The sequence below is a fragment of the Sphaeramia orbicularis genome, chromosome 8 (genome assembly GCF_902148855.1).
Source record: "Sphaeramia orbicularis chromosome 8, fSphaOr1.1, whole genome shotgun sequence".
NCBI lineage: Eukaryota > Metazoa > Chordata > Actinopteri > Kurtiformes > Apogonidae > Sphaeramia > Sphaeramia orbicularis.
Window position 1 is genome coordinate 25,460,267 of NC_043964.1, and position 20,175 is coordinate 25,480,441.

General features: G+C 38.0%; 2 protein-coding genes across 6 annotated transcripts; one reads left to right on the forward strand and one right to left on the reverse strand.

Moving 5' to 3' along the window:
- The first annotated feature begins 256 nt into the window (after nucleotides 1-256).
- tmub2 (transmembrane and ubiquitin-like domain containing 2) lies at nucleotides 257-4,507 on the forward strand. The gene is made up of 3 exons (XM_030141739.1): nucleotides 257-370; nucleotides 1,867-2,465; nucleotides 3,386-4,507. Exons 2-3 carry the CDS (start codon nucleotides 1,882-1,884, stop codon nucleotides 3,777-3,779), a joined length of 978 nt encoding a protein of 325 aa, XP_029997599.1. The 5' UTR covers nucleotides 257-370; nucleotides 1,867-1,881; the 3' UTR covers nucleotides 3,780-4,507.
- Nucleotides 4,508-5,428: 921 nt separating this feature from the next.
- On the reverse strand, nucleotides 5,429-19,028 carry atxn7l3a (ataxin 7 like 3a). Of its 5 annotated transcripts, none has more exons than XM_030141769.1 (14): nucleotides 18,797-19,028; nucleotides 16,213-16,256; nucleotides 16,024-16,123; nucleotides 14,684-14,816; nucleotides 14,425-14,596; nucleotides 14,238-14,335; nucleotides 14,129-14,151; nucleotides 13,998-14,043; nucleotides 12,892-12,929; nucleotides 12,733-12,801; nucleotides 12,093-12,136; nucleotides 11,000-11,071; nucleotides 8,850-8,986; nucleotides 5,429-7,708 (listed from the first exon to the last, which is right to left on the reverse strand). In XM_030141769.1, exons 1-14 carry the CDS (start codon nucleotides 18,899-18,901, stop codon nucleotides 7,425-7,427), a joined length of 1,365 nt encoding a protein of 454 aa, XP_029997629.1. In that variant the 5' UTR covers nucleotides 18,902-19,028; the 3' UTR covers nucleotides 5,429-7,424. The 5 variants fall into 5 exon arrangements, with proteins under 5 accessions (XP_029997629.1, XP_029997631.1, XP_029997632.1 ...); XM_030141771.1 differs by having other exon boundaries at nucleotides 18,770-18,989; XM_030141772.1 differs by lacking the exon at nucleotides 18,797-19,028 and adding an exon at nucleotides 18,704-18,727.
- Nucleotides 19,029-20,175: the final 1,147 nt, after the last annotated feature.

Below are 20,175 nucleotides of genomic sequence, written 5' to 3' on the forward strand. Positions count from 1 at the left end.
AAATTTTGGATTCACACATAAAAATTTTCAAGTTAGGAACATTAAAAAATATGTCTATGAATATGGATTTTTTTAAAAATATATAAATGATATTTTAGAATGTGTGTGGTCAAAACTTGTAAATTACGATCTTGATCTTGATTACAGATTGTAAATGTATTTTCAACATATAAATATTTAGAACAAGTTGATGGGATATTTGTTGTGTAAAATTTTGACCCACTTTCACAACGCAGCCGCATGCTGATGACGTCACGGCGTCTGATTACGTCGTTGTGTGTTTGTTGTGTGGGTTTTGAAGGAGCAGCTGCTAAACGGTACCTGGCACCAAGACCCGTCCTCAAACATGCTCTGATTTCACAGCCGCCAGGTAAGACTACACCGTCCCCGCAGTGAACACAAACACAACCCCTGAGCTCTGTAGAAAAACTGTCAAACCCGCAAATCCCGCAGAGGCAGACGTAAACAGCCGAAGGTCGTTTTTCAGCCAACACGGTAGGCTAGCCTGAAAGCTAAGCTAGCTAAGTCTCGTAACGTTAACTCCAGCGTCACCGTTTAGCCATACAACGGGTGATGTAACCGTGTCCGTAAAGCTTTGAGTTTTTGACAACTTTGTCACAGACAGAACCTGAAAAATCTTCAGTTTTGGACAGTTCGGTGGTTACACAGCTGCACAGTCACACAAACAGCTGTTGACCTACCCAGTTTAATCAATACTTCGAATACTTCTAATGAAAAGTAGCATTTTTTTTTTTATTACAATTGCTTACATTTCTGTATAATCGTTTATATCCTGCCATTGAGCTCCAGCTCAGTAATAGGTGACTGTAATAAATTAAAATGATCACATCACTTCAGAAGCAGATTAATTGGCCAAGTTTGTGCACACAAACAAGGAATTTGATTCTGGGTTAACCTTAGCTCTCATATGTTCTAAAATAAATATATGCACCAAAAAGTAATTAGAGCAATAGTGCAAAAACCAATATAAAATAGGAAAGGACAATAGTGTGATCCAGTATTGTTATGTAAATGAGGTAAATAGTGTCACAGTCTGACATTCAACAGAGCAACTGCCAGGGGAAAGAAACTGTCCGTCGTCTATATATAAGAACAAGTAAATAATAGAATATACCAGACATCTAGGGAGCAGCCAAAAACTTGAATAAAATCTATAATATTTTAGTTGCTGTAAGATTTGTTCAGCTTCACTTCATATCAGTATAGCACAGTTTATTTATTTCACATATAGTACATATTATGAAGAAGAGCCATTTAACAGTGAAGAACAATGTTTATTTGTCAGTATTTTGTACATGTGAACATGCAACACACACTGAAACTGACCCTCTGTCTTAAACCCATCATGAGTTGAACAAACACACATCGCAGACTAGGAGCAGTGGGGTGCCATGTCAGATTCCTGGAGAGCAAATGAGGGGTTAATTGCTTTGCTCAAGGGCACATCAGCTAACAATTACTCTGCCGGTCCAGGGAACCTTTTGCACAAGCCACTTCTCCAACCTTCTAGGCCTCGACTGCCCCCAGTGGAAAATATCAAAGAAATATATTTGTTTACCTGCAGGGTTTGACAGCTTTAGTGTTTTTTTTTACTGAAATCTGCAAAGAAATCACTCATAGTGACAGGTAATTAAGTTAAATGACTCAACAAGATGTGTGTGCAAGATAAAGGTCAAATGATGGAAGACAATGTGGAGATAGTGATGAAATCTGACATATGTTAGTTTCATCCAGCCGGTTGATGGAGATTATTATCACACTTCTGCTTAATAATTGTACACAGCTCAAATAATTACACATATATTATGTAGTAAATTTTTAAAGCTGTTCTTTTGTCTTCTGCAGAACTGGAGGACTGAGATGGCAGTGTGTGCACTGACCATGTTGGATGGGATGGAAGATGAGGTAGCAGCAGCAGGCGGTGTGCTGCTGCTGTTTCTTGCCCTCATCTTGGCTTGGCTCTCGACTCATGTGGCGGAACGAGGAGATCACATACTGGGCACCATCCTGACTGTGGGCGCTCACGCCTCTCTGATCGGACTGGGTGGCCACGACAGCTACAGTGGAGGATCTTCTAATTCGGACACTACTGAACAGCAAACTTCTCAGCCTTCGCAGGAGAACAAGCCAGACGACAGTGAACCAGGAGACAGCGAGGGAACAGGGGAGGGAGCTGAGGGGGCTGATCTTCTGCTGGACATACAGAGCAAACAACCACAGGCTGGTACATTACACACTTCTGACGAGGAGGAAGACGATGAAGACGAGGATGATGATGGAGAGGAGCAAGATAAAAAGCCTGTTAAGCATATCCCAGCTCCGCCCTGCAGTGTTTCCCATACCGACAACAGCTCCTCTACCATCACTGTCCGCCTGAAGTTTCTTAATGACACAGAGGAAGTAGCCGTTCTAAAGCCACAGGATACAGTTGGGCTTTTGAAGAGGTTAGTGATGGACTTGTTTACATCATCAACATTTAAAGCATGAATAAGTAAAGAGTTTAGATTTTTGATGTGAGGTTGCGTGTGATATAGTCATAGAGAGTGTTATTACCTACAGGCGGTGCTGGAAATTAAGAAAGGAGCCAATTAAACACCAGCAGAACCAATTTCTGGTGTAGGAGCTAAAACTGATTTGACATTTATTCTTGTTACAGGTGGCATCATATAAAAAGGACATCAGTGTCACAGCACTAAATCCAGCTTGTTTTGCATCAATAATGAGAACCATGTCATTTTCTTTAAATATTTATGGTCCAAAATGAAGTGAGACTGCAGGGTTGTAGAGAAAAATGTGAATTCTAATGCCTCTTATGCAAGGGTTTCACAAGTTTACGGTGAACCCTGGAGGCCACATAATAGCTAAGCCTTGTCGAAAACCTGGGAAAATCCATTCCTGCTGTCAGATAGTTCATTCTTCTTTCCTTTTCTTCTTTCTGCATTTGTCCATTCTTCTGTGGATCTGAAGTGTTACATTGCTGGGAGTTATCTGCCACTGCCTCAGCAAGTGAATTTATTCATGTTATTGCAGGATTTTGATGTTTTAGCAAAGCGATCAGGGTAGTAACACCCATTTTATTTGATGTAAAATAACTGTTTTGACAAAGGAGTTTTGTGGCTTTGACGAGGGTAATATAATGGTTTCCATTTCCCAGTGGAAAGGCTGATATTGTTTTTATGTGGCTTATCTGTTTTGCTACTGCTCCCCATCCATAAAAGTACCTTTCATAGCTTCTTTGTTATGCCTGCCTGTTTCTCTTTAGCTGCTGTCTACTACTGTAGGTATAACACTGACGTTAGATGAGAACAAGATCACTTCAGAACAATCCAAAACAACTCTTTAACACCCCTCTCTTCTTTTTCAGTAAATACTTCTCTGGTCGAGAGCATCAAATAAAACTGATCTACCAAGGCCAGCTGCTGCAGGACCCCAAGAGGACTCTGTTGTCACTTAACATTACACACAACAGTGTGATCCACTGCCACATCTCTCAGACCCTGCACGAGCCCGGTCCAGAGGAAGGGGCTCAGACTGGGGCCAGAGCAGGAGCCGGGAGCGGTGTGTCTGGAGGGTTCAGGGCCGCAGGTGTGGCCATCAGCACGAGCAGCCTGGTGGTGCCCGTGTTTGTGGTGATTCTGGCCGTGGTTTGGTACTTCCGCATCAACTACAGGCAGTTCTTCACTGCCCCCGCGACCATCTCCCTCGTGGGAGTCACTGTGTTCTTCAGCTTTTTGATATTTGGGATGCACAGCCGCTGAAGAGGCAGAGGGAGCCCAATGTTGGGAGGTAAAGTAAAAATAACTGCGGCAGTGGGTGTCGTCTGGAGAGACTGACTAATCAAAAAGGACCACGGTGCTGATGCCACAGCTGATCGGATTCCTGCGGTGAGTGAGAATGCGAGTGTGTGTGGGTGTTGAGGTGAACAGAAAACAGAACGATTACATGCGTGGAAATGACATTTAACTTCGTGTCCCTTAAGGGATTCACACTATGTTTCAACTCTTTGGCTTTATTTGCCCTTTATTTGTTGCTTGAGATGTTTAAATGTTTTCATGGTTTCTGTGTTAAGTAAAACATTGCAAAAAAAACCAACTAATTAATAGATGCAAGAAATCTTAAATATTTTGACACCTCTCACTGTTGTGATGTGCTCCTTTGACCCTTTTACCATTATTTTGTGTTATTTGACTGATTTGTGAGAAAAACTAGACTGTACAGCCGCCTCAGTGCACAAGTTGACAACTTCATATTTTTTTGTTTGCTGAAGGGTTGCTATGTAGAAATAGGCTAATTTAAATAATCCCTAGACATGAAAAACAAAGATATTGTAAATAAATTGTGTATTTTCTGTAAATAAAATGATGGAATGAATCAGATGAACCTGCATCTGGCACTTAAAGATTTGGAGTTGGACGCTGATCCCTCCTCATTATGCTGGACTGCTCTGGCTTCAGTGATGTCTCAGATTAAAACATTTTAAACCAAACCTGCATCAATGTCTCTATTTGTGACCAAATGTACAGTCTACGATAAGGGTTAAATATCAGTATCTTTGACAGTGAAGGTCCAATAGATGCTGTTTAAACACATCAGCTTTGAAGGCTACTGTATATGTTCACATGCTGCTTAATATATCCACCCACTGACAGGTCCCATTGGAATGAAATAACCAGCATTAATACCACTTTGTCGGTAAGTAATCATAATATTATGGCGGATCAGTGTATTTTTCTTGTCATTTTCTAACGTCTCAGTTCTTACTTTCAACTGGTTTCAACCTTTTATTTTGAAGGCACAGGCTAGATTTTCCTGAAAATTACATCCAATTGTATAAAAAAAAACTGATCAATTAACTAATTTGTTCACCAGACATCACAATAATTCAAGTAACACATGGTGAATTAATATTTCAGAGTATTAATGCTGTTCATGAGAAGTCTATATTTCACACTTGGGTTTTTTCTGTATTTTTTTTTTTATTTTGGGGAATGAGGTAGAAAGGTTATTTTTCTAAAACAAATCCCGATAAACATATAAAGCTTGAAACACTGAGACAAAAGGTGCTAATAGTCAAATACCTGTTTAGCAGGGATGAAATGAATGTTAGTCTTAAGAGTATTAAAAAAACAAGTGAGAACTCTGAGCTAGGAAATGTACTAAAACTGATTAATGAACCTTTTACGCTTGATTTACAGTAAACTTGGGATTTGTAAAGCTAATTCATAAATGTAACTGTAAAAGCAAAAAGTTGCACAGGTAAAATGGTGCAAACTGACACGATGGCATAAATATTGGTTATATGTAAATGTTGCAGACTTATTAAAGAAAATGAAACACAACATTATCTATCAATCTACATTATGTATTGTCTATAAAACTACTAAATGAAAAACACAACACCACAAAGGAAAGAAACAGCTGTTGTATTCATGAATCAATTCCACCTCACTTTTCATACAAACATATACTGTACATGTGCCCAAGAAGCCTAGTGGCTCATCAAATATGAATATCAAAATCTGCATTTAGACACATAATATACATCACTTCATAGACAGTGATCAATAAAAAAAATTAAATATACTGTTTATGTAAACAACAAAAAATGTTAAAATGGCACACATACGTTCACAAAAATTCACATTCTAGGGTGCATAGTTTTGTGAAAATACAAATGTTTACACACCCCATAACCACACATACACAAACAAAACAAAAAAAAACTGCTTGTGACGGTCACACAGAATGCAAAAAATCTGCATACATAGGCACATACTCTACAAACACACACACACAAATGTGCAATACGATGCTAGAATTAAAAAGCCACTGATGAGTACTCCTGTTTACGTTTGTCAAGTGTCCGTTTGAAAGCAGTTCATGTCCATGTCTGAACACGGAGTATAAAAAGGACAGATCACAGGCAAAGTACGAGGAGTTTCCAAAACGTCACATTCAAGACACTTTAATAAAAAATCTGTCTGATGATGAAGAGAATAAAATCTTTTCAGGAACTTTGATTTTTTTAGGTGGCACAGATGTGGAAAAAATATCACTTTATTTCAAGATGAGAACTCCACAGAAAGCTTGGAATGTAATAAAAAAAAAACAGTAAAGTGAATCATGGTCCAATCAGGGTGATTTCTGAATTTTCATGTTAAAAACATTGTGTTTAAAAATGAATGTGAACTTGTTTTCTTTGTGTCGCTCCAACCTTATCAACACTGGATCCTTTCTTTTCATCAACTGTCATTTTCTACACATAAATGCTCTAAATGGCAAAGGTTTTATTTCGCATGTGGGAAAAATGGTGTCAGTACTTCCTACAACTAACAAAACTGGATCACATACCTATAAAGAAGGAAACGTAGTGACCGCTTTTATTTTGTTACTGCTGTATAAACATGGTTTGGCGAATTGGAAATGATCATGGCGCAAAAGTGCATATCACATTCTTAAAATAACTGCCCTGGTAATTTTTTCAGATTTTTAAGGAAACAAAAAACTTCAGCAGAAATAAACTATTTAATGATTTAGGTTAAAAAAAATAAGTAATTTTTGTCCTAAAAGGCAATTATTTTAGGAAGGTGATGATATTAAAGCGGCTCAGATATAAAAACATAACGTGCCTGCACTTGAAAACCCTCGGCCTTCAGTCCACACCAAAGTTTTTCCACATATGGATGGACAGACAACGAACTGATGACAATACCCTGTGGCAAGGGCCGAGGGGAAAAAAAGACAGATGGCAAATATGATCCATCTTAATGGGAGCGAGTAAAAACATTCTCCCAGGAAACTAAATTTGCTGGTTTTCAGTTTTATTAATTCATTTTACATTGTAAAATTAATGTTATGCATTTAAGTTCTGTGAAAACCACTGATCGTCTCATGATCATTCCATTAATGAAGTATCTGTTTACACAGGTCTCAGTGCATAACTGTCTCCTACGAAGATGGCGCCAACTTAGTGACAACTCGCATTTATCATCTTTAACATCTTACATGAAACAAGATATGGAGAAGCTTTAGCACCGTCCATTTGAGGCCTTTCTAGATTGGAATTATATATAAAAAAAAAAAAAAAAATACAATGAAACTGTGACTTGAAAGCGTTGTCAACTCAGTTTCCATTTATAACTGGCAAAAAGCGAATTGTATTGTGTTTTCAGTTGGATTTTCTCTGATTCGACTGTGTGACAGTACATCATTTCTGACTTAATGTTCATGATGCAGAGGGGAGAATCATTACATAATTGAAGGGTTCTGCATCAAGGCCGACTGATTAAAAAAATCATAGGGTCAAGTTTCATCCCAGTCTGTTCACAAAGTCAAATCCCAGTATGAACTGAGGGGGCGGGGCTCTGTGTGGCCAACCAGCCAATCAGAAGCCGGCGGGGGGCCTAGTTTAAGTCATCATAGATGCTGGAAATCGAAGGTGCTGAGAGTTTGGGCCTCTTTTTTTTGGACGATAAGCTGATATTACTGTGAGAGCTGCTGCTGCTGCCGCTGCCACCTCCAGTTATACATCCACTTCCTCCACCACCCCCTCCACCTCCACTGCTGCTGCCACCGCCACTGCCACCACCACCTCCTCCTGTTCCTATTCCTCCTCCGCCCACACTGTTCAGAGTAAGAGTTGTCCTCTTCTTTTTCTTGGGCTTCCTTGAATCTGAGTGGTTGGTGCCTGTGTGGATATGCAACAGAGTGTGTTTTCATTCTGCCTATAAGCTTCATCCAGTGTGTGTTTATAGCAGTGATATCACACTCATTTTAGTTCAGGGGTCACATACAACCCATAGTATGCTCAAATTCAAGTTCAAGTGGACCAGACCGGACCAGCAAAATAAGAACATAAGATATAAATAATAACTCCAAAATGTTCTCTTTGTTTTAGTGCCAAAATAGTCAAAGTGCAATTTTAACATTATACCTCAGCTTCTCATTTACACGTGCATTACAACGTACAGATCACAGTGGATCTACAAATACATGAAACATGTAGTAACAGGCAGAATATTCTTAAAATTCCACTTATTTTTCTTAAGACATTTCATGTTGTTCATGTTTGTTCAGATTAGTCACATTTTTGTGTAAGGATAGTTTGTAAATGTAAACATTTTCATACTGTAATTTTACTTTTTCCACACCAAAATAAAGAGAAAAATTTGGAGTCATCATCATTGAGCCGTTTACATGACCATAAAAATTCGATACCTGGATGTAATCAGATAATTGTAATAATCAGATCTGACGAGTTTAAATGCACTTCAGAAATACAATAATCGAAAACCCTGGTTTAGACGTTTTAGTCCATTATCGGATTTCTTTCAGAGTGATGGTAGAACCAAATGTCCATATATCATGTTTGACAACAAATCTTCCATTTTCTACTATTTAAATGTTTTTTCACCTATGTAACAGATGTAAAAGATTAAAATAACTCAGATAAACATACATATGTGCATGAAGACCTCGTTGTATGGGGAGAAATCCAAGTGTGTTAATCTGATTTGTTACAATCAGATTACTGCTGTTATCTGATAAAACAGATCAGATTATACTCTTTATATGATGACTTAAACAATAAACTCATAACTCCAGAAATATGATAATGATCATAGTATTGGTGTGGATGGAAATGGGCTTGTTTATAGGTTATTATGTTATTCTCTTACTGGTCCGATCCACTTGAGTTCAAACTGAATGTGGCCCCTGAAATAAAATGAATTGACACCTTTGACTGTTAATATTTTTAATATTTGTGTTTCAGAAATTCCTCCCATGGGCTGCATGTTCAACACCCCTGGTTTACGGGTTCTACTCACTGGCTTTAGATGAGGCCGAGTCAGTGGGTGAAATATCAGGGGAGTCCTCCCACTGCAGGCGGCTCATCAGGGTCTGTCCATCTGGAATGTCAAAGCTGTCGCTCTCCACCACAGCATCGGCATCGGGCAACGATGGCCTGAAACATCGACCACAGACAGACACAGTCACACACTGTTAGACACACACATGAGACAACACACACTATTCTGTCCATATATTTCTGTATTTTAAGCATTCTATTCAGAGATAGTTTCCATGTTAGAAACAGTAAACAGAAGGTCTGGTGTTGTTAGTGGATCTGTAAATAAACCTGATTAAAGGTTTATTTATATGTGTAAAGTCACTATAAAAACAGCTGTATAACACCAGCACCAATTTACTCAGGCTTCTATTTTTTTGCGATGATTTGTTCATTAGAGATCACAATAATTCAAGTAGCATAGGGTGCATTAATATTCAAACAATTACAATGTGAACTCTGAGACAGGAAATGATGTGATGCACTAAACATAAATCTAAATCCACGCCAAAGTTGAACATGAAGAAAATACTTGGCCACATTTAAGCAACCAATTCCACTTCAAGTCAAAAAAAAGAAAAAAAAAAAAAAAGGTGCTATAAAACAACAAAGAGACAGACAGACAGACATGAATAGGTTTCAATGGCACATTTTTTACGCTCAACAGTATGAGTGTAACTCTTGTTTGTACAGTGTATTTTAGACTTACTGTAGGAGCTAAGATGGAAATAAGATAAAATAAAAAACACACAATCTTGCCAAATTAATACAATATGAATGACCACAGACAAAATAATAAAACATAAAGAATGAAAAGTGCATAAAATATGCACAACAGTCCCTAAGGCTTAAGTTTGAGCAACATCATCATTTAATAGTATTTTACAGAACAGATGTTGTGCAGAATACCACTGAGAAATCCAAAATAAATGTGTTTTTTTGTTTTTTACTTAAACTTAACTTTAAAAAATACATATCGTTACCCTCATAGCATAATTGCTTTCATATTTTTGGCCAAATTGTGATATCTGTAATTTTATTGTCCTAACACTGCTGCATCATAGGCTATGTCCTGCAAAACATATGACTTAGGCAATTTTGCTAAAAGGCTAATGATATCATTAGCCTCATGGCATGATTGCCTAAGTCATACACTATATGGACACATTGAATTGAGGCGTTTCTTTTCTAACAGGGGTCTGGGATACAAAACAATAATGACAAATGTCATAATATAATTTCATATTGTAATAAATATCATTGCATTAGTTTGGTTAGTTTTCTTTAAATTGTTGTCTTTGCTTCCAAAATGCCTCAGAGATGGTTTTACTTAATTTCTCTCAACATCATTTTTGTTTTTTTCTATCTTTTTTTATCCATGACAATGATTTTAAATGTTTTACCTCTTAAGTTTCTCAAATATTTTCCGTGCTCTGACTGTAGATAATTTTCTACCGCAACTAACCATCTACTGTCTTCACATCCCACTTAAGAAAAAAATTCCCATTAAACTTAAAGGAAATATCCATGTTCATAAACTATATGGACAGAAACATTGGAACACATCATAGCTACAACTCATGAGATGTCCTGTTCATGATGATATGAGATATAAACATCAATATTAATAATTAATATGATATTTATCAAAATATAAAACTCTTTATGACATTTGTCATTGTTTTGTAGCCCAGATCCCTGTTGGAAAAGAAATACCAGAATTCAACGTGTCCAAACACTTTTGTCCATATCATGTATGACTTCGCCAATTATGCTGTAAGGCTAATGATACGTACTCTATAACCTCCAGTTAAAACCTTGCTGCTTATCTACGACACTGAACATCCAAAGCCCCTGTTTGTGAAAACAGTGAGTGTGTGTAAAAGTTATTCCACACTGCCTTTGTCGTCAACATATCATTGAACAGTAAAGTCGCTGTAACTTGCAGACAATATCGACTACATTTATGACGGGTATTGCTCTGTTTCTGCGTGTCCGGCAACCTGATCATAAAGAAGAGGGCAGCAGGAGGCCAACACCTGAACTATGAAGGTCATGACACTCATTCAGACATGACTTCTGTTAAAGTACGCTGAGGGAGGGGGGAGGCGGGGGACGGGGCACACTCACGCGGACGGCCCCAGGAGGAACACCCTGACGGCCCTCCTCTGTTCATCCGTGTGCTGGGGACATCGCTGAGACCTGGTGGGACACAAGGTGGCATTACACATGCCTGACGTCACCCTGCCTGCCTATAAACTGCCACAGGAAGGGGGAGACGGACAGACGGACGGACTGACTGACTGCTGTGGACACAATCAGCGACCAATCAGACGCCACCACAGAAAGTCAGATGTTAAAGGTTACGATTTGTTAGAAGTCCGTCACTGACAGAGTCCTTCATGATCCAATTAAAAGCAGAATTTAAGCTTTTATTTTACTCAGAAGACCTTTAAACTGGATTTAAGTGCCACTTGTGTTCCCCTCGAGTTAGTCCCAACAAAGATGATCATTTTCACTCCCAAATCATTGAGCCCGTTCACATGACGATAAAAATCCATAAACTGGGAGTAATCAGAGAAGTGTAATAATCAGGTCTGAGGCATTTTAAATGCACTTCAGAAATGCAATAATTGAAAAGTCCTGGTTTCCATGTTTCGGTAAATTATCAGATTTCTTTTAGAGTACGTGTGTAGGTAGTGATGGTCAACTCAGACTTCCTATTATTGTTTTCTGCTCACATATGCAGATGTACAAGATGAAAATAAATCAGATTAAGAGGTGTACATACAATGCATGCATGAAGACATCGGAGTATTGGGGAGAAATCCAGGTGTGTTAATCTGATTTCTCACAAGCATATCCCATTATCCTGTTTACATGATCACTTGAATAATCTGATAACTCCAAAATTCGGGCAATGATCGGAGTATTAGTGTGCATGTAAACAGGCTTGGTGATTAAACTGATAATGCTTTTTCACGTGCATGCAGCCATGACGTTCTGCTTCAGACAGCATTTGTAAGTGGTTTAGAGCTGGACAGGATTCATGGGAAAGCTTGAGAAAAGAAACCAGACACTGAGCTCAAAACTTACACTGCACACCAAGATTAAGAGGATATTTGATATGTACTAAACAAAGGCAAGTAAACCACATTTCACAGTGTACGGATGGCTTATCATTAGTTTATCATCATATTTCAGTGAATTTTAAAGCAATTACCTGGTGCACATCTTCTTGGTGTGTTCAGAGATCACCCCACATTGCTGAAAAAAATAAAAAAAGGCATCTGTTTTATTAGAGACTAAGAAAAATGTGGATTTGCATAATAGCAGTAGTTCATTTATCATCTTTTGATTAATTATTCAATAATTTTAAGCCTTCTAAGAGAACAAGAAGATCCACATCAGAAAAATTAAAGGAAAAAATTAAAAACACTACATTTCAGATTGTTATACGTTAGGATTACTTCCCTTGAATATTAATTTGAAGGGTTTAATGATTAGAAAAGCATGTTTTCTAGTTTCTAAACAGTCCATTTTGAATTTATGTGCAGTGATGACTTAATTATAATCCACTTGTAAGAGTTCCATATTTCATCCCATCTGGAACCTAAATGTTTCACATTAACTGCTGGTAGGTTTGTGCTTTAAATACTGAACATGAAACCATCCAGACAATGTCAAACTCTGAACTGAGATCATCCTGCATGGTGAACCCCTCGCCTTTGAGTGGTGGGGACTTTAAAAGTTAACAAAAATGGTAATAATTACTTGAAAAATAACCGACAATTATAATGTTGTGTGGCATTTAACAGACTGAAGTATTACAGGCTTTAGGTGGATGAGTGAAAGTTGCTCACCGTTGTTAAGAGCGATCGGACTTCATCAGGGCCTAATGTTTCGTAACTGATGCCAGTATTGTAGTTGTACTGCAAGACACAACAACCATTATTATGTTAACATCCTGACTGGTGCGTTTACTTTGCGTTCTTGTTATGATCAAAGCAGGAAAGTGTCACCTTGTACGGCTCCGACGCCACACTGCTACTGAGTTCACCTGGAAACATGGATTATAGAATAGAATAAGATTATCTCATGTCACTTCACAAATTCAGACATAAGTTGTGTTAGTTTAGCATCACTGACAGGAGAGAAGTCAATTAATGTCAGAAAACAATGCCTTGAATCGATCTATACTCAGTGCCAATGAAAACGCAACACTTGAATGTGTTTTATTGTTCCTGAGCTGCATCAATATGTTTAAAATTTCACCTGTATAAAATAATCCCAGACAATTTCTTAACAACCTGAGACGGGCTGAGCTATTGTCACGCTTGAATGAACTTGTCCGCATTCATAAGACTTGTTTTTCTCATTGCTCAGCAATGAACTGCTCATCTTAAGGAATTGTGGTCAGTTAAGGAGTGGTCATGTTCTGTATATAAAGGCAAGCTGAAAAGCACCAAAATCATTTGCAATAACTCAGCGATGCCTAGACTGACACGTGACCAAAGATGCCATGCTATGGGGCTCCTGGAGGCCGGAATCTCTGCTCGGCAGGTGGCGCGCCGTTTTGGATGCAATGTGTCCACTATAGTCAGGATGCAACAGAGGCATGAAGAAACTGGCTCAACTGCAGACAGACCTCGCCCTGGACGAGCACGTGTGACCACGCCACAGCAGGATCGCTACATTGAGCTGCAGCACCTCCGGGACCGCTTTGTGACTTTTGGTTTTGGGGGTCCTTGAGTTTCTTTCTTTATCCTTATTTTTTGTCAAAAAATTTGTATGTGATTTTTTATTTTTACTGTAAAGAAACGGCCTATGATTAATTCCAAAGAGCTTATGGAATAAAAATCCTCATCGATTTAAAAAAAACATAAGAATCTTCAAGTGTTGCGTTTTCATTGGCACTGAGTATACAACATACACACAACAGACAAAATTAAAAAAAAAAAAAAAAAAAAAAAAGGACCCGCTTCACAAAAAAAAAAAATAAATAAAAAATGTTAGTACAAAAATATCGGTTTCCCAGTTCTTCAACAGTAACTAGATGATGGTGGTTAGACAGATAAAAAGACAGAAAATGTATATCCTCCTACATTTTATGGCTGGGGATACTCACCGTTTTTATGTTTCAGAGATTTAGATCTTCTTGGAGAGTTTTGATTCTGCAGAAAACAAAACATACTGATGAAATCAACCCCCAAAAAACAAACAAAAGTAGATGGTAAAAGAAAAAGAAATACAATGTACCTTATCTGACTTTCTCTTCTTAGCTGGTAAGGACATAAAAAAATTTAAATGTTATTTGGACGACATGATATTGTCATTGGAGAGCTAAAAACAATTTTCACGCACTCACCTTTTTTCTCTGCCCCGTATGACCAGTCATTATCATTGAGGTCGTCATTATCTTCCTGATCACTTTCTGACTTGCTCATGTTATTATTGCTGGCAAGCCTGTCAAAAGAAATAAAAATCTTTGCACAATCTGATCCCTTTATAAAGTTTGATGAGACGCTATTCCGAACCGAGCTGCCGGTACTAACCTGCGGTTAGCGATGCGACTGCTGTTGCGTCCCATACCAAGACATTTTTCCAGGTGAGGGGCAAATCGAGAAGCTGCTATCAACCTTTTACAGTTTGGGCACTCGCACTCTTTGTTCTTCCACTGATTGTACACTTGCCCAAATATGTCGACTCCAGGCTGATCCACAATCTCTGTAAATGCAACAAAGGCACATATTTGAAGAAAACAAACAACAGACAAATGAGAGACTAAAACAAACCAAAAGTTATGGCACCAACCAAATTCTTTCATGCTTTCCTGGTCGGTTTCATCCAAGAAGAAGTAGCCCTGTTTTACAGCACGATGCACCTCAAAACACAGGCCCAAACAGGCATCATCCACCAGCTCAGAGTAGATGTCGTGGACCAAGGCCTGACAGATAAAAGGACAGCAAACATACAGTGGTGCCCAAAACTATAAGAACACCTGACAGATCTGAAAATACTGACATCACCAACAGTTCAACCCCAATCACATCAAAAATGATACACCAGGAATTTGTTATTTTCTGTGATGCAACATGATTGTGTGACATTGAAATTGCCCCAGTTTGTTTTTTGTGAAGAAAATTACCTAAATCTCCTGATGATAACTCTATTCTATGGTTTATAGAGCAGAATGACGATGGTCTAGACATTTCATTCATTTAATGGGTATTTTAATGGGATACTAAAAAATAAAAAACAGAAACCTCTTAAACATGCCAAGTGTTCTGATAATTTTGGCCGTAACTGCAAACCTCATTACTGAAACATTTTTTGAAAATAATGTGTGTCTGTGGCAGTGGAGGGCAACAGTTTTAATGTTTTATTTTTTCAGGATTAATCTCCTTTTAATAAACTGATGATTAATATTACCCAGATGCTTCATTACCACTTATTGGCCCAAGTTAGTCATATTAAATAGTAAAATTAGACAAATTGCATTGGGTAAAGTAGCAAGTAGTAACGTAAATATTAATATTTCAATAAAGCACAAGCTCAGATGATTTCTTGTAGAATTTAAGAGTATTATTTCTCTAAAAATGTCTTTCATATCCAAGCAAATAATGTAAATTGAATTGCAAATCAAATATTCCTAACCAAACCAATATCAACAAGTAGTGTCAGGCACAACAAACCCTGCCCCTCACACACATATGGTAGCTTATTTTGGCATCGATCCAGGTGATGTCATCATGTCTATGCATGTGCTGATGTCAGCATATCAATTGCCTCTATATATGTGACATGTTTGAAGTAATTTGAAACAAAATGTATGCATTTATAGACATCTGAAATTTCACCCATTGTAAGTAAATGGGAAAAGAAAAAAAGATTTTAAAAATTCATACAAAATTTGAACTTTGACCTACTCTTCCCAAAATGTAACCGCATCTATTCTGGGTCACTGGCCATCTATAAACCAAATTTAGTATGAATTGAAGCAATAGTTTTGCTGCTAGAGTGTTAACAATCAAAGGAACAAACTGAATCAAAAACAATACTCCTTGCCTTCCCCTTGGGGGATGGGATAGTAATAAGAAAAAAGAGGCGATACCGAGCCCTGATATTTCTCAGACCCTTCCGTCTTCACTCACCTCCAGCCTGGTGTTGTCTGGGCCTGACAGGGGCATATCCTCCATTTTCATTTGAAAATCTGTGTGGAAAATCTTAACTGCAAGGTAATGAAGTGCTGAGCTGGAAATGTAGAAAAGAGAGCGCAGAATAGTTTAAAGCACAGAAAACCAATCTCTTATTTAACCTGAATGCAGAGACTTTTTACTTACTTTAACAATAAGCTATGAACAGTTGTTGTACATCTTTCTTCATTCTGTTGGGAAGAGAAAACACAGTGTATCCAAGAGTCAAATTCAACCTAAAAATACATGGCATCATTTCCATATGGTTATCCAATGTCTAACGTCACAACACAGATGCATTAATCTTTGGCAAAGATCTTATCAGTCTGACTCATCCATTACTCTGGAATAGGGTCAATCTGGACTCAGACCCCATGACCTTTTTCCACTGAAACAAAGTCCGATCTTTCTATTATGCAGTAACTTAAACCTTTTTTCTTGATTAGTGCTGACTTTCTATAATGTGATTTCACCAAACATTTAACCCATAACGACCCAAACATCCACCGTCGACCAAAGTCATTTATTGATCTAAACTTTTTAATACCTCTTGATCCACTAATCCAGAGGTAGCCAACACTGATCCTAGAGAGCCACTATCCTGCATGTTTTAGAAGTTTCCCTCTTCCAGCACACCTGAAGGTCCTTATCAGGCTTCTACAGAGCTTGATGATAGGCTTATCATTTGAATCAGGTGTGTTGGAAGAGGGATACATCTAAAACAGGATAGTGGCTCTCCAGGACCAGGGTTGGTCACCCCTGCACTAATCCTATCAATACGTGTAAATAATTGGTGTAAAGTACACTTTGTCATCTTTTCAAGGTTATCAGATATGACCCATTTGGATGTTCAGAGGCTCTGTAGTTAACGTGGAAACACCGTCATCTTCTACAACATTAATTCACCAGTAAAACCCTGTGAGGGAGCTGTAGTGACCCCCCCCCTTACTAACCAGGTGTATCCCATCCACCTCACACCCATTTAGTTTAATCATTTAGTATTTGTATTTATCCCTGCACCTATTTAGTTTAATTATTCAGTATTTGTAGTTAATCCTTTAATTTATTAACCTGAGTTATTGATGACCACTTGTGTCAACATCTAAAACGGTACCTATATAGTTTGTCTTCACTTAAAGTTTGCTCATTTCATTTTGTTTTTTCTCTCTCCTTTTGAGGTCAGCGGGTGGAGCACTCACATAGAAGCACACCCATGTGAGTGTAAGCCAGGTGTAAAAGATCGGCCTGATCAGACCAGACCATGGAGCCCACAGGGAGGGGAGGTGTAGCAGGGAAGGAAATGATTAAAGTTATCACAAGGGGTGCATTTTTTAGAGATAATACATTATTTTAAATACTAAGGTTGATATTTAGGTTTGTTTGTAGATGGGGTTACGTGAGGTGGATGTTTGTTTCAGGTTTGAAGACTAGTCTGTACTGGGTTCACCTGTGGATGAGAGGGTGGTGGAGTGGGCCAGGCCTATTTAAAGGGGGTCTAGAGACTTGTAAATGTTCTTCATTTTTTCCTGATGCCTGTGAAGGGGGAAGGTGCTGCCTGTTTGCTTTATTTTTGTTGGTATGTTTTTAAAAAAAAAAAAAAAAAAGGAAGTCAAGTATTTTATCAACTACTGATGGCTTTTGTTTGACTCGGGCACTGTGGCTTTCCTGGCTAAAGCAAGAAGACTGACAAATCTTACAAACCCATGGAGTTTGATGAATACCAGTGGATGGAAACACTTGTTTTATATTCAGTGAATGATATATTTCACTGCAAACATCACTTTTTCTTCAGTTTTCTCTGTTTTTGATATAACCCTCAACTTCAATCTGAGCTTTAATAGACATTTACATGATCAGTAAATTAAAAATGTAAAAATACCAGATTTTTACTTCAAACTGCAAAATACTGAGCATAAGACTAGAATGAATGGTGATAAATCACTTAAGAAAGGTTAAGAATAGAGAAAAAAATCATTTGAGAACTGTCACAAAAGTATCACTGGGTCTTCGTGGGTTAAGTGACCTCCAATCATGATCCTGGAGGATGATGGATCACACTGTGCCTCCAGGTTTCAATAATGCATAGACCAATATTTATCCAGATTTTGGTAGTTCTAGCATTTCCTGTGTAGTTTTATGGGCTTGATGCTGATACAGTCTCATCATTCCTTCTAACATGGTTGATTAATAAATGAGACCAAATCAAAAGATGGTTACATAACTTGTTGCAGCTGAAAAACAATCACTGCAGTAATTATCCTGTGGTGGGATCTGAACTATCTGCTTAGATAAATCCAGGTGGTGACTATTTGTTGGACAGGTACCGTATAATACATGTCACTTCGCCATCCGGATATTAGACATGTGGCTAAAAGCTAATGTTTTTTCCTGCTGTTCAACTGTCTGATTTAAAAGAAAAAAAAAACCAAACCTTACAGCTGTTTGTCCCAGGTCTGATCAAAGAAGCCTTTGTTAACGTATTAAATACCTCACCAGTTAACTCCCAGTCATTTTTATGGTAATATAATTAATAGTATCCTATAAATAGAGCGCGTATCGGTGCAGGTGATGTTTGTTAGCAAACTATGACGCGTTCACTGACATTAGCCACTTCTGAGAATTAGCATGCTAGCCTAACCGTTTGTCGATTTCTGACGCAAAACGCAGCTCTATTTAGAGATGTTATATGTTTTAAATTATTTACCAAACACCTTTTCCTCTTCTGTCATTCCACAAACTCAGCCAGAATCAGAAGCGGACAGCCGCTCCGAGGGAGGAAACATCGCCGTGTCAGGGCCTGGAACGCATCAACACGAATACCGGTCCACTGCGGCATCCATGGCCGGCGACGCAGGTGAAGCACAAAGCGTCCGGGAAGGTGTTTGTTGTCGCCGGTGTCGGTTGGATTAACAGTAGAAGCCGCCGGGCACAGAGGAGGCCGACAGACAGGAACACTTACACTAGTGAACACTCACTTCCGCTCCGGTACTACACAATAAAAGCCCTGTCACAGATGTGCACATGTAAATACAACACTATGAATGAAAATCACAATAAAATTGATTAAGTAAGTGGCCGAAGCAAATTATAATCAGAAAACAACAAAAACAATAAGAAAGGCATTTATCAAATTATACCATAGCATTATTTAATACAATCTGATCATGTGTCAGAATGAAAAGTTTGGAGCACATGATAGCTTTAGCACTCAGCCACCAGAGGGCGCTCCTGAGTGTTGGAAGAAAGGGTAGAAACACTTTGAACCACCCCAAGGAACATATCTATGCACCACAGTACCTGTCTAGATCCCCTTTTTTAAGATTAGTTTTTTATTAATATAATAAAAAACAATAATATAATAATATACAGAAAAAAACAACAACCCCCCCAAAAAAACAAACTGTAATTTCCCTGTAATTTTTTTGGGATAGATAAAGTACATCTATCTATCTATCTATCTATCTATCTATCTATCTATCTATCTATCTATCTATCTATCTATCTATCTATCCATCCATCCATCCATCCATCCATCCATCCATCCATCCATCCATCCATCCATCCATCCATCCATCCATCCATCCATCCATCCATCCATCCATCCATCCATCCATCCATCCATCGTGTTCTAAAGATGTACAAGTATGTGGTAAGTGTGTGTAAATGTATCTATAGGTGTGTGTGTGTGTATATATGTAGGTGTATATGTGTGTATAGATCTGTGTATGAATATGTATTTACATATATGTGTTATTGTATTATTTGTTTATGTAAATCACATTATATTTGTTCATAATAATATAAAGCCAGAAACCTAATTATTTGCTAGTAAGTATCAGTCATATTATGGCATAGTGTATAGATATGATTAGATGAGGAAGGTTATTATTGTTATTAATTATATAAGGAGAAGGAGTGGGAGTTTATAAGTTGTACTTCTCCTCACTCCTTTTCGAATATGTATTATATGTCTTATGTTTAAGTGTTTTGTTTATTTATTTTCTTCTGTTTGACATTCATGTTCAAAATAAATACATCTATCTATCTCTCTCTCTCTCTCTCTCTCTCTCTCTCTCTCTCTCTCTCTCTCTCTCTCTCTCTCTCTCTCTC

What these genes read in the sequence shown, in the direction of transcription:
- atxn7l3a (XM_030141769.1), bottom strand. Translation starts at nt 18,901, where the DNA reads ATGCCGCAGTGGACCGGTATTCGTGTTGATGCGTTCCAGGCCCTGACA. An exon ending in AGAAGAGAAAGTCAGATAAG is followed by an intron (nt 14,044 to 14,128) that starts GTACATTGTATT and finishes TGTTTTCTGCAG; the next exon opens with AATCAAAACTCTCCAAGAAG. An exon ending in TGGCGTCGGAGCCGTACAAG is followed by an intron (nt 12,802 to 12,891) that starts GTGACACTTTCC and finishes TGTGTCTTGCAG; the next exon opens with TACAACTACAATACTGGCAT.
- tmub2 (XM_030141739.1), top strand. Translation starts at nt 1,882, where the DNA reads ATGGCAGTGTGTGCACTGACCATGTTGGATGGGATGGAAGATGAGGTA. An exon ending in ACAGTTGGGCTTTTGAAGAG is followed by an intron (nt 2,466 to 3,385) that starts GTTAGTGATGGA and finishes CTTCTTTTTCAG; the next exon opens with TAAATACTTCTCTGGTCGAG.